This window comes from Aphidius gifuensis, linkage group LG2 (genome assembly GCF_014905175.1).
Source record: "Aphidius gifuensis isolate YNYX2018 linkage group LG2, ASM1490517v1, whole genome shotgun sequence".
Lineage (NCBI taxonomy): Eukaryota > Metazoa > Arthropoda > Insecta > Hymenoptera > Braconidae > Aphidius > Aphidius gifuensis.
In genome coordinates, this window is record NC_057789.1 from 1181015 (window position 1) to 1196574 (window position 15560).

Consider the following 15560-nt stretch of genomic DNA (forward strand, 5'->3'; position numbering starts at 1 on the left):
AATCACAATAAAAAAATTACACCAAACATTATAAACACTTATCAATCAAAAAAATCAAATAAAAAAAATTTCACAACAATAAATCCACCCGTTAATTTACAATTCACAAAACAATATTTAAAAAAAAAAAAAAAAAAACTTCAAGTTTTTTAAATTTGGTAAAAAAAAAAAAAAAGTTTACAAATTTATTGAAATATATTTATTTTTTGATGGTGTCATTCTCGAGTACCGTGACTTTTCAAGTAGCACGTGGTTATGAGAATAAAGTTGTGGTATGTAAAAAAAGGGGTTGTCGCAGTATTGGACTATTTGGTCAACCCCTCGACGCCGACGCCCGGCATCATCACGTGGATTTCCATGTATTAACGTCACAATACAACTACCTAGTGTACACCAAGTCGTTAAAATATTATTTTCTTATATTTAAAAGTAGAAGGGATAAGTTGATAGTGATGGGGTCGTGGTAATGGTGGTTAGCCACCCTTAGATCAACAAAACAACTTGGGGTCTGTCCCACGTAGTTACTCATGATTAAAATAACAGGTAAATTTTTTTTTATTTTTCAACATTCTCTCCCTTTACTATTTTTAAATACAATTTAAATTAAATGAATACCGTATAAATAAAAAATAAACTTGGGGTTAAAAAAAAATATTTAAAAAATAACAATTTTAAAATACACTTGCTGTAAAATTCATTGCATTTTTTTATTTTTTTTTTTTATCCCTTTAACTATTCGTTTTTTATTCAAGATTTCAATCAAATTTGTCCTATTTTTTTTTTCATAATTCCATGAATACATGGAAAATAAAAATGTAATTATTTATCGATAAAATGTAAAATATTTTTAATCTAAATTTTTATACAATCAATTTAAAATAAAATATAAAAACACTTTTTTAAATTATTTTATGATCGAAAATCAATAAATTTATTTCTATAATTTGACTGCGAGGTATTTTTTTTTTTTTATTACCGATGAGTCAGCCAATAAAATTTAGTAAATTGACTTTTATGATTGGCATAATATTCATCGAAATAATTAGGAAAAAAAAAAACAATTTACAAGATTTTATTGTACAGTGGAGTAATAAAAATTTAATAATGTTTTTGCTATTTTTATTAAAAAATAAAATATAGTTTTCAGTTTTTAAAATAAATTTTGTATTTAAGAGTTGAATGGAAATTTTTGTAATGATTTTTTAGTGCAATAATTTGGTGTGAAATAATTGTTAAAACAATTTTACAATTTTGTGTATTTTTAGTTTTTTATTTGTCAGTAATTTATATTCACTTGGGTCACTCGCCTCGGTGTAAAAAGAAAAAGGAATATTAAAATACAGAAGAGGGTTGAAATCCAAGCTAGGTTGAAGTGGTCAGGATGAGATTTCAACTCTTGGTCTCGATTGGTGGGCTCTTAGTAATGCCAAATTACCATAAGACTACACGCGATGTCCAGGAAAACGATAAGAATATAAAGCCAGTTTAATTTTCCCCTTTTTGAATTTTTATATTTTAACTAAATAAAGGGTAGCAAATTATTATTCAAAATATATTTTATTTATATCTTTATGTATCTTGATTAATTGATATAAAAATATAAATCAAAATATAAAAAATAGAAACTAGGTCAGCCAAAAAATGAGCTTAAATTTCTATTGAAAAAAAATATTATTTTTTTCATATAGCGTGTTTGTTGTTATTTTTTTTTATTGTAAATTTTAGGTGTATTTATTATATTTGTGATGAAGTAAAATTAAAAAACAACCGTTTAATTATAAAAAATAAAAGTGTATATTTTTATTATTCTTTTGTTCGTGTTTGGCTAATTTACATTTAAAGAGATTCTATTTAAATTTCTCGAGAATTGTAGTCACTTTTTTCATTAACCTGACAACTTGGATAATTTTTTTATTTCATTTTTTCTACTATCAGGTTAAAGTTCATTGTCCTATTTTTATTATTATTACAATTATGTTTTATAAAATCAACCAAAAAGCTAATAATTTTTTTTATCTACACTTTCATTTTTAAAATCAGATAAAATTTCTACGTCGACACTTTAATAGCCTTTTTTATTATTTGTATTTAAAATTATAAAATATGAACGTCAACTTTTTTACCCACATCATCATTAATAAATCAAAAAAAAAAAATAAATAAAAACAAAAATTAATCATTTCTTTTATATATTTTTATTTTTTTCATTTAAAAAAAATCATACAAAATTTTATTATTATTTTTAAAAAAATTACACACATTGTTACACACAAACACACATTATTTATTTATTTTTTTTTGCCTGAATAAATAAATAATAATATGCCAATTTAAATAAACAATTTGTGGCAAATAATTTTTCATTAAATGAATATATTTTAAATAAATATAAATAGTACATTTAAATTATAAATAAATATTTACAAAAAAAAAAAAAGAGAAGATTACAGTAATCGAAATAAAAAATTTACAACTCAGTTGTCTCAACTTTTTTTCCAAGTGTATTTCCGGGATTTGGATTTCTAAAAATTTGTGATTCACGACAGTAAATATTTTGGTTATCAGTTTCAGTTTCTACGCTGAAAAAAATAAACAAATTTTAATTATTAATAATAATTAACCAATAAACAAGATAAAAAACTATATAGTAAAATTATTTTTACCTTGAAAAAGAAGTTGGTTGTTCTGGTTGTGTATAATATGGATTTTCATCAGTAGTTCTTCCATCATTGATTGTTTCTTCATTATTCAATGCATTTTCATCAAGTGAATCTCTCTCTGAATTATGACTAAATGATTCATCACTTTTAAACCATTCATTTTCATAAGCATGCATCCAAATTGGATTTGATCCTTCAACACTGTGTTTATTTGTATTTGGAACTCTTGCTGGACCACGAATAAATTCAGTATCATTTGTACCAAATGTTGATGCATTTGCTGCTTTTAATTGACGCTTAAATGATGCTCTTTGTGATAAACACAATGTAATACACAACAATAATAATGCACCTAAAAATAATGTCAATACAAGTAGCCAAAATGTCGTTGCAGCTTGTTCATAATGAACAATTGGTAATGCTTGAGCTGGTTGTGTATCTAATACATTAAAATCTTTAAATAAATTATCCAATTTTTCAATATTTTTATCAACTAATTCAAGTACTTGTGATACATCAAGAATTGAATTATCACGTCTATCAACAAGATGAATATATAAATCAGTTTTAGTACGATCAACAGAACCATTATGATTTTCATGAATTTTATATTCATCAACATTTATTATTGCACCAGTAACATTACCTAATATTTCACGAAAAACATCAATTCTATTACGTACTTCAAGAGGATGTTGTCGTAATACAAATCTCACTCTTTGATCTTCACGTAATAAATAAATAAATACACGTGCTGTATCATGAAGACCCTCTGAATCATTAGCATATACCATAAAATCGAAATAACCTTTCATTCTTGGTTGTGGATCGAAATTTAATATAACAGCACCAGTCAGTCGATCAATAAGAAACGGCTGAAGTTTAATATCCTCAAGTCCTTCGGTTAATGTCATTTGTATTTTACCGACTTGATAATAACTAACTGCTGCATTATCACCGGTATCCAAATCAATAGCCTGAAAAATATATAAGCAATTTTATGATTTTTTCCATCAATTGGTAATAAGAAAAACCTACCTTGATAAACATAAATTGAGTTCCAAAGTCAGCTTCTGTTGTAACACCACCGGTAAATACATCACTTGTAAATTTTGGTGGATTATCATTGATATCACTTATTTTAACAGTGACCTTTAACAGTGTATCATCATCTTCCTCAAAAAAACTTTCATTTGCTGGTACATTATTACAATCTTCAGTTGCTTTTATCAATAATGAATATTCATCTTGTTGTTCTCTGTCTAATTTTTTAACTGTTGTTAATGTATGATTTAATTTATTCAAAATAAAATATCCATCTTCATTTCCACCAACAATAAAATAACATACTTGTGTTGGTGGATCATCTAATTCATCAACTTCATCACGATCAATTGTTTCTGGTAGGATAAATATTTCTGAACCTGGTATTTTTTCTTCAGTAAATATAACTTCAAATAAATTTACTAAAAATTGTGGCTCATAGTCATTTATATTACGTACATAAATAATAAGATCTAAATCTTTTGTTAATGATGTTGGTGTACCAAGATCATATGCTTCAATTCTTATTTCATATAATTTTTGGGTTTCACGATCAAGTGAATGTCGAACAGTTATGCTACCATTTTTATCATCAATTGAAAATGTTCGCCAATGACCGGCAAGATCTTGCTTCAAACGATAATGTACTTCACCATTTAATCCAGTATCAGCATCTCTAGCTTCAACTTGAATTATTGATGAACCAATTGTTATATTTTCTGGTACTCTTATTGTTGTATTATGTTGTGGACTTATAAAAATCGGTGGATTATCATTGTAATCAGTTACACATATATTTAATATTTTTTTATCACTATTTGATGGTGTTCCTAAATCCCGTGCTTCAATATTCAATGAATAATTACCAAATAAACCTTGTAATGATCCTACTAATTTAATTTTAGCTGTCCAATAATTTATCTGTTCAATGCTAAATAAACCCAGCTCATTACCAGATAAAATTTTGAATAATACTCTTCCATTTTTTGTCAATGGATCATCAGCATCATGTGCTTTTATTGTTGTTATTATGTCTTTTAAATCATGAAATTCTGATATTGTTATGCACTCTTGTGTTATGTCAATTTTTGGTGAATTATCATTGACATCATTGACGATTATTTCGATTTGTTTAAATGCATTTCTTGCTTCTCCAGCTGTATAACCAAAATGATAATTATCCCATGCTTCAATAATCAATAAATAATTTGTTTTTATTTCTCTATCAATATTATCAGCTACAGTTAAAATTCCAGTGTCTGGATTAATGCTAAATTTTCCCTGTGATGATATACGATCAAGAAGATATGTTATTTTTCCATAATCACCACTGTCTGGATCTTTTGCTTGTATTGTTGCTATTTCAGTGCCAATTTTTAAATTTTCCATTATTGTTATATTAACAATGTCTGTTATAAAATATGGATTGTTATCATTTTCATCTAAAACTTGAACATATACCTCAGCTAAACTTGATCTTGGTGGTATACCAGAATCAGTTGCTCTAACAGTAAAATTTAACCATGAATATGTCTCACGATCAATTTTATTTGATACAACAATTTCACCAGTTTCAGGATCTAAATTAACAAGATCAAATATTTCTTTTGTACTTTCCATTGAATATGTTATTGTACGATTTTTATCAGCATCATCAGCAACAATACTTGCAATATGTACACCATTTTTACTATTTTCCGTAACAGAACGACGATAAAATGGACGACGAAATTTTGGATTATTATCATTTTCATCTTTAATTATTATATTTAATATTGTTGATGATATTTGTTTACCTTTAACAGCAGCAAGATCTTCAACAATTAATCCAAGTCTTATTGTTTCAACTTTTTCACGATCAATTAATTTAACAATTCTTAATAATCCATCAACAGCATTAAGCTCAAATGCTGATAAATAATTATATTCTTGTATTTTAATAATGGTACCTTCTTCATTTCTTGCTTCTGATGTATTTTGATCAATTTTATAACGTAAATTTGGTGCAATATCTGGATCATTTGCAATAATACGATGTACATAAGCACCAACATGTGTATTTTCATTAATTGATACTGTACCTGGTTCAATAAAAACCGGTGGTTTATTATTAACATCAATAATTGTTATATTAACAATAACTTCAGCTGATTTTTGTATTTCATTACCACTATCAATAGCAACAACTGTTAATAAATAAACAATTGTTTTTGGTGATGTTAAATCTGGATCTAAATTTGATCCAGGTGCTATTTTAATAATTCCATTTTCTGGGCTTATTATAAATTTATCATGTGCACCACTTTGAATACGATATACTAATTTATTATTTGGTGATGATAAATCTCTGTCCCATGCTTTTACCTGCATGACACTTGTACCACCAGGTAAATCTTCTCTGATATATGTTTGATATGATGGCTGTTCAAATACTGGTGTATTATCATTAACATCATTAAAATAAATTGTCAATGGTGCATCTGAACTTAAACTTGGTGTTCCTAAATCACTTGCTCTTACTATTAATTTTAATTGACGTACAGATGTTTCTTTGTGTCCTTGGCTTATTGGCAATGCCTCAAAATCCATTGGACCAGTTGGTTTAATTATTCCATGTTTTGTATCAATTGTAAAATTATTTGCAAATTCATTGCTTATTATTGAATATATTATTTGACTATTTTTAGTTCCATTTAAATCAATGTCAAATGCTTCAATAACAAGTGGTGATTCAAATTCATTTTTATTTTCTAAAAGTACAGCTTCATATTTTGTTTGTAAAAAAATTGGTGCATTGTCATTAACATCGTCAATATTAATAACAAGTTGAGCTGTATTTCTATTACCTTTACCAAGATCATCACGTGCTTCAACTGTTAAATAATGACGTGATACAAGTTCTCTATCAAAACCTGGTCCTGTATTTTTAACAGTTATAATACCACTTGTTAAATTAAATTTTAATGCATATGCAATACTTCCACCTAAATTTGTATATCTAATACCTTGTGTACCATAATTACCACTGTCATAATCAGTTGCTTGTATCCATGCAACAGTGGTACCAATATCACAATTTTCTGGTATATTAACTTCATAAATATCTTTTATAAATTCTGGATAATTATCATTTTGATCTTTTATAAATATTGTTATTGGTACACTTGTTTTTTTTGGATTAATATTAACAATTTCTTCAGCAACAAGTGTAAAATTAATAACTGATGACTCTTCATAATCAAGTTTCATTGAATTTTTAACACGTATTAAAAATGGTGCTTCATTGATACCACGTGATGGTGTTATTTCAAAACGTCCACCATCATCTTTAATATACATTTTAAATGTACCATTTGTTCCCAAGTCATGATCATATATTTCTGGTATTGAATTACCAATAAAATTAACTGGTGTATTATATGGTGCATTTTCATTAATTTCAGCAGTATAATAATCACTACGAAATCTTGGTTTTTCATCATTAACATCTGTTAAAATTATTGTAACTTCAGTTGATACTGTTGGACTTGTTATTGATGGTGCTGTTGTTATTTCTTTAACATTTATTTTAATGATAAATGTACCATCATAATTATCTTCAGCTTCTCTGTCAAGTTGTGCACGTGTAAATACAACACCAGTATTTGAATTTATTCCAAATAAATCAACAGGTCCATCAATTATACTGTATGTTACACGATTATTTATTCCTTTATCACCATCAATAGCTCTAACTAAAATATAAAATATAAATTTAAAATTTTTTCTTACATTTTAGGTATATAAAATTTCATCAACAAACCTTGAAGAACTGAGGTACCAATTTTGGCATTTTCACTTATTCTAACAACTGGCGTCATGGCAATAAATTCAGGTGGTTGATCTTCAACATCCTGTACCTTGACCAATATAGCACTTGTTCCAGTATTAATCTAAAAAATATAAATTTTAAAAAACAAAAATTCGTATTAAATAAAGGACAATAGTAGTAGCCATATGACCCACTTGTTTAACATACCGTTCCACTGATGGCACGATCTGTTGCAAGTACTCGTAATTGATATAAATATTTTTTTTCATAATCCAATTGACCAACAAGACTTATAACACCTTTACCATTGATATTTGTTATTTTAAATACATCATTATCACCATCAAGTTCTTGTAGTTGATAATTAACTTGTCCATGTACACCTTCATCAGCATCAATTGCTTCAACTGTTAATAATTTACCTGGTCCTGAATTTTCTTTAACAGTCAGGGTTGTTGGATGTGATAGAAATGTTGGTACATTATCATTAATATCTTCAACAAGTAGTAAAAAACTTTGTTCGATATAATTTCCATCACCAAGTTTGTTGTCAGTTAGTGTTAATATTAATAAATATTCATCACGTATCTAAAAAAAAAAAATAAATACATTTTAATTTTTATTATCATGGTCTAGTTATTTATTTTACTTGGATTTTTTAATGTCAATATTTATATTTAAGTGTGAGAATTTAATTTTATATATTTGTTGATCTTTGTTCTTGTTTTTGTTGTTGTTTGATTATTATTATTATTGCAATTGTTATTTTAAAATATATATGTACATGGTTGTCTTGGTAATTCAATTGGCAACCAGTGCAAGCCAAGTGGAACGGTCACGATGCCCAGGAAGGCAGATGGTCCCGTTTACGCTACGATAATTTTCTTCTTATACTTGTGACGTATTAAACACGAAACGTTCCGTAATTTAATTTTAAATAAAAATAACATATTTACATACTTTTATACTTTAATTATAAAAAAAAAAAAAAAGTATGTTGTAATGTAGGTTTTTTTTATTTTTTACTCACTTCTCTGTCTAGTAGTTTATTGAGGTAAATGTAGGCTTTATTTTTATCAGTATTTTTTAGCTTTATTACATCGGCACCAGGTTGATGTTTTATTCCAAATATTAATGGATCACCATCTTCATCACGTCCAGTCAGTGTGTGAATTAATTTACCTGGAAAAAAAATTATTTATATTGATTATGTATTTTTTTAAAAAATTACAAATGTATTTTTTTGAAAAGTATGTAAAAAAAAAGTTTATTTTTTATTATAGCTGAGCTGATGGTTAAGTCGGCAAGAGCCCTGCCTACAGTGTTTGTGGTTTTGAGTTCGAATAAATCTTGGGATAGTAAGTTCTTGACAAAATCTCTGGTAAGGTCTGGCTTTTATCAAATTACGACACTATCAAATGGTACTGGCTTTGCGTATTTGGGGCAAATATAATCTAGCAAAGACCATGTGAACCAACGCACTTGGTCTATGCCAGAAAATATTTGCCTCAAATTTTTGGTACCCGTTTTTATTTTTTTTGAAAAAAAGATAACACACTTACACATATAATTCTATCTATCTCTCTCTCATAATTATCGATGACAACTGTTCTTTTTATATAAGAGAATAATTAATTATTGTAAAGGTTTTAATCAGTAAAATTATTTACATACCAACTGGTGTTTCTGGACCTTCTTTAACCTTGACAACAATTTCATTTTGTCCATCAATAATAAATTGTGGTGGATGATTTTGAGCATTACAAATCTTCCAAATACATAAAAATATAAAAAATTTATAAATTTTATTTCCTGAATATTTAAAATGTACATTATCAGTATTTATTTTCATTTTTGATTACACCATTTATGACTAGTTGATGACATAATTTTGTTTCTGTAAAAATACAAAAAAAAAAAATACAAATATATTTTGATGATTTAATTTATTTTTAAATTTACAATAAAATTTTTTTTCTCACAAATTTATTGGTTGACTGACTAATTGGGTTCTTTGAATCGTAGCTAATTAACCAGGTGATTTTAATGTTCCACCAGGCTCCATTATCACTTTCTGAAACAAGAAAAAGATATATATAAAATATTAGATCAAAAATCAGGCTAATTTCTATATCTCATTTTAAATTACACAGTGATGCTGCAGAATTTTATTTTACTGCACATCATACAGCTAAAGGCGCCAAGTTTAAAAATAAAATAAATCACCGGAAGTAATAATCGATTGGAGAAAAGTTTTGCCTAGTTGTATGTACTCTCTGCTTTTTTAATCAGATACTGGAACTAATCACAAAAGCGATTTAATGTTCTCAATCATTCACTCACTTATTATGTTCAACGAGTAAAATAATTTTATTTTTTTCCAACAAAAAATATAATAATCCTTTTACTTTTTACTGTACACATATTTTTTGATAATATTTAAATTTACATTATTACTATTTCATCGAAATATTCACTGAATTGAATAATTTCATTTCAAAAAACAAAAAAAAAATCATTTCAAAAAATAAATTAAAACAACACTTTCACTTTTATTGTTTTACATTTATTTTGAAGATTTAAAATAGTGATTAATTTGTAAATTAAATATGATCTTGAAATTTTTATTATATTTCATTTTATTATTCAATATTATTTTGTGTTATTCAAGTAACCGTATAATTTTAACTGTTTCGTAATCTCTTACGTATTTTTTTTTTCTAATTTTTTTCAATGCATCTCTGATCACATTGATGGGGGATACTGTAAATATATATTTAATGTAAAAAAAAAATTTCATTGTCTATATTTTTACTTGATAAATAACTTTTAAATATTATTTTTGTAATAAATTAAATTTAAATAATTTTTTAACAATTTAACAGTTGAAAAAAAAAATTGAAAATAAAATTTTTGAACGTTGGAGTTGTTTTGTCAATTAATTATTTGTATGGTATATTTTTTATTAGATTGATAATTATATAGATTAAATAAATGATGAATCATTCAATACAAAAAATGAGGGGAATTATTTTTCATTTAAAAACATTCACTTGTATGTTTTCCTGATACTTGGCGCACGTGAGCGCTCATTGCTTGCGCACGCCATGTCAACATTTGCAAACGGTACATTCACGCAATATTTAATAACAATTTAAAAAAAAAAATTATTATTTTAATAATTCAATAGGTACACTATACAATTACATTAATTTTAAATATTACATGTAATTTTAAATTCCATTAAAATAAAAAAGAAAAAATTGAATTCTAAATTTAAAGTCGCATCTTTTTGTTGTTTTTCGATTCGAAACGCTTTCTTAATTTTTCTACCGGCACAATGTCAAGACTAAGGATAAACTTGGCTGGTGAAAATAATTACTATATTTTAAATACGTCGAGATTAAAATGACAAGTTTATTTTAGTGAAAGGCTGATGATACACTAACACTGTCAACAATAAAATTAAAATGAAAAAAAAAAAAATTGACAAAATGCAAGATTGCATTTTCATGGTGTTTTTTCTTTTCATTATTATTATTTTTATTATATATTAAAAGTGAATTAGAACAAATTTAATATAATACACTATTCAAAGATTTACAAACAATGGGAATCTTGATGATGATAATGAGTGCAATAGCTTGTGCAATACTGCAATGTGATTCACTTTCATTAAGGAATCATGTTTACACAATTAAAATTTAAGTTTAGTTAAAAAATATAAATAAAACAAAGAGCTATGATTTCAGAGTAAATATTTAGGTCGTATACCTGAATATCTAATAAGTATATTTATTTTTTTTTGTCATCAGTACTTTCCAATAATTTTTTATCAGTTTGAAAAATTCATGTTCTCGTTAAAAACACATCTGACTGGATTTTTCTTGGAAAAGTGATCGATCAGATGATCCAGTTTTTTCCTATTTATTTTTCCAAGTGAGAGCTATGCAATATATTTGTCTATGTTTTTTTTTTATTATTATTATTTAATTCAGATAAATAAATAGACAAGACCAAATCAAAATAGAACACTCGAAATATTTTTATTTTTTTACATGAATAATTGAAAATTACCAGGAAAATTTTTGAGTCAATTAATAATAATAAATTAAGACATTTAAAAATGATTAGAAAATTAATAAAAAAATTTTCAATTCTAAATTTTTTAACTGATAATTGTAAAAACATTATTTTCAATTGAAAATTTTTTGTTTTTTTTTTTAATAGTAATTTTTCTAAGTGTCCCAATAAATTTCTATTATTAAAATAAAAAAAAAATCAAAAATATATTTTTGTTTTTGATTGTAAAATTTTTTAAATTGTCCTATTACTTCTGTAATTTTTTTTTTTTTGTTTATTCATAATTTAATTTACATTGTCCAACAAAGTAGTGAAAAAAAAAAAATTATTACGTCTCGTTATGTCCAGTTTTTGCTACTGGAAAAAAAATGCAAATAAATGATTCTATTAAATTTTTTCCAAAGCAAAATATCAAGGTAACTGATGATTTATAAATATATATATGTTGGGGGACTTTCTCATTGGCAATTCCTACAGCAGGTTGGTAGACCGAGGACATCCGGACAGGAAATAAGATAAACACTTGATTATCAATTAGACAGTGCTTAAATTTCCTCAAAGATTTTAACAATTTATCTATTTTTAATGATCAATTTCTCCAATAAATAATAAATTTGAATTCAATATAACATATTTTATATTTCTATGATATACATATTTTTTTTTGGCATTAATATAATATTGTGACGTCATTTCCCACACCTGCCATGCGTGTTTCCCCTTTGAATGATAGGAATAAATAATAATAAAAGACCTCGAAACCATACGGGATACAACACCGCGATGTATTATATATTCTTTTGACCGTCTGGTGTGTGTCTCTCCCAACAACCCTCTAATAATATTTTTTTTTTTTTTTTTACAAATATACTTTTTTATGGATAAAATAAAATTGCGTGATGTTAAAATTACATACCCCTAACAAAAAAAAATAATCCACATTTTACAAAATAAAAAAAAAATAAAATTTTATAAATATAATTTTTTGTAATTTATTTATTTTTTTAAATAAAAAATAATACAGTTAATAGTAATTTATGTTAGTAATTAAAATTAATTAATTAAAAGTTAAAAAAAAAAAAATTAAATAATATATTTTTATTTATTAATTATATTTTATAGTTGTAATTTTAAATTAATATTATTTTTGATGGATTATCAATTGATTTGAATTTTGATGGATTATAAATTGCATGCCAGTTGATTTGTATGAAAAATCTTTTGACTATGATTGACATAAAAAGTTGTGAAATATAATGAAGTTTAAATAAAAATAAAACTTACCAAGATTAAAATAATTTTTAACACATTAGTAATTAAAAATCCATTTAAATTTTTTTGTTTATAGCAACGAACGAAATCACAAATGAAAATTAAAATAAACGTCAATAATGCAAATAAAAATACAAATTAAAATTAATAACAACAATATAATGAAAATATTATTAATGAAAATTTATCAATTAAAAAAAAAAATAATTTATTATTTTTTATGATGATGAATGATGTACGCTGCAGGTAGTTTGTTTGATCGCGCAACGTAAACTGAAAGTTTCAATGTTTCCAATGAGATGTCGAGGCCCCCCTGATGTTTGTTGTTTCCCCAGGTTGCGGCTGGTGATTTTTAAGCTTGTTCTATACACTCGGGTGATCACTGACCATGCCTCGGAAATACTAAAATAATACCTGGTTATAAGACTTTTAATATATCCTTTCCTCTATTGTTTTTTATTTTTTTATTTCATTTTTTTTTTTTTTTTTTGCTGATAACAATTAAATAAAAAATTAAATACTACTTGCTTGTTTTGTCAATTTATTTTATTTTACTTTATTATTTGTTTAGATTGATTATTTATTATTTGAATTTTATTTCTATTGAATTATTATTTTTTTAATGCAACACAAAGTTCATGATGAGTTTGTGTTTTTATCAAGAATAATAATTAGCCAACTTGATTGAGTTACATCAACCTGGTGCTTTTGCATAACAACAATTTTATTTATTTTTTGGTTTTTATATTGTGTAATCAAGATGGGAATATAATGTTTATCCTCGTTCTCAGTAATAATCGATAAATAATAGGCTTTTTGTCTTGAACATAAAATTTTTTTTAAATTTATTTATGTTGCAATGATTCATTGTTTAATTTTAATTATAAAACAAACTTATTTTTATAAATTATAATTGATAAATTTTTATTAACCAAAGTCATTTCAAAAAGAAAATTCATTTATCAATTTTAGGTTTTTTATCAACAGTCGGTAAGACATTCAAATATTCTCAACAGTTGGCTACTTTCAAAATTAAATAAATTTGAATTTTTCATTTCATCATTATTCCCTGTTTTTTAATTGATTTTTAAAGACACAAAAAAAACATCCAATTATCTAATTTAAAATTAAAATAACATCAGCAATTTTTAAGCATGAAAAATTCTCGTAAAAAAAAAAGAAATGTTTAATTGATTTTTATATTTAAAAAAAAACTCGTTGATATATTTTCTACCTAATTATCTGATTAAAAAAAAAAAAAAAAAAACATCAAGAATATCAAATAAAACATCAGCAAGATCAGCAATTTTTATCTTTTAAAATTTGCGTAAAAAAAAAAAAATTGTGTGTGTGTTATCTCTTTTGAAAAATCAAAAATCATAACAGTGAATTCTCAATGTACATCAAATTAATATCACAAGATCTCAACGATGATTCGATGATTTATTTATGAAAAAAAAATATAAAAATAAATCAAAAATCAAGTATAATAATAATATGAACATTAAATACTTCCCACTTTTTGGTTTGATGTCATCTAGAGGTCTTTTAGGGGTTTTGTTCCCAATAAAATAACCGGTTCGCAGCTGCAGCATCTTTCCAGACAGGCGAATGAACCACCGCTTCACAAAACGTTTATGAACATCCACATTGACCATTCGACAATCCACACAAAGAACAAACAATTCCTCCTTTTTTTCTCTACAATCTCTAAAGTATTACAAAGACAACAAAAAAAAAATCAAACAAACATATAAGAAAATAGTATCATTACTTTTTTTTTTATATTTAAACTTTTTTTGGTCTTGGTATATCAGTAAATGTTGTCTCAGGATATCACCAAACACAATCGTGCTACTACAAGTGATCATGATCATGTGGTTAGTGGTATATCCTGGTGTGTATATATAGAAAATAACAAAAAATAAAGAGAAAGGAAATAAAAATAAAAATGAAATGAAGGAAGCTTTGGATTTAAAAAAAAAAAAAGAGTTAAAGAGGAAACTGGACGAGACATTAAAGATGCAGAAAGTAACGACATGTGCCCTTCGGGGCCACACAGCATGGTGATATTGCTGGTTCAAGAAACAAGTCAGGACCAGATCCAACAGTACTATCTTTTCTCTTGTCTGTTGTTGTTGTCATTGTCTTTGTCAAGGTGAAGTTTAAAATTCACTTGAACGTGACAATTTTCAATTATTTAAAATATATCTATCATTTTTTTTTTCATCAAATAATCATCAAAACAATCCTTATCATCAAAATAATTACATAAAAATATTTACAATTTATTTGAACCTTTTTTTTCACGTGACTTTTAAACATTAAAAATATCGTGCATCACTGTGCCACTGTAAAAAAATTTTTTAATCTTTTTTTTTTTTTTACAAATTGGATTTTCTTGTGGTGCTTCTTCATGGTTGTGTATATAGATTGTCTGTCATTTAGCCAATGATTTTTTCTTAACGAAAAATAGTAAAAATTATTTGAAAAAAAAAAAAAAAATTTGTATTTATTTTTAAATTAATGAAAATTTGTTAATTTTATTATTCGGGAAATTGTTGGTGGTAGTGGTCATGATGATGTTGATGATGTTGATGATGGTGATGGTAATGTTGATGATGATGATGATGGTAGTGGGGCAGGGGTAAAGGGGGGCCCACATGCAAGAAAAAGGAAGTGTTAGCAGT

The 15560-nt window shown here is 25.5% G+C and overlaps 1 protein-coding gene across 2 annotated transcripts; it reads right to left on the bottom strand.

Annotated features, from left to right (window-relative positions):
- Positions 1–2424: 2424 nt before the first annotated feature.
- On the bottom strand, positions 2425–12930 carry LOC122848185 (cadherin-23). Of its 2 annotated transcripts, none has more exons than XM_044146077.1 (9): positions 12883–12930; positions 9498–9589; positions 9190–9412; positions 8546–8697; positions 7723–8103; positions 7507–7636; positions 3699–7438; positions 2664–3637; positions 2425–2579 (listed from the first exon to the last, which is right to left on the bottom strand). In XM_044146077.1, the coding sequence occupies exons 3-9, from the start codon at positions 9365–9367 to the stop codon at positions 2468–2470; spliced, it is 5667 nt and encodes a 1888-aa protein (XP_044002012.1). In that variant the 5' UTR covers positions 9368–9412; positions 9498–9589; positions 12883–12930; the 3' UTR covers positions 2425–2467. The 2 variants fall into 2 exon arrangements, with proteins under 2 accessions (XP_044002012.1, XP_044002013.1); XM_044146078.1 differs by having other exon boundaries at positions 2474–2574.
- Between the last annotated feature and the right edge of the window lie 2630 nt (positions 12931–15560).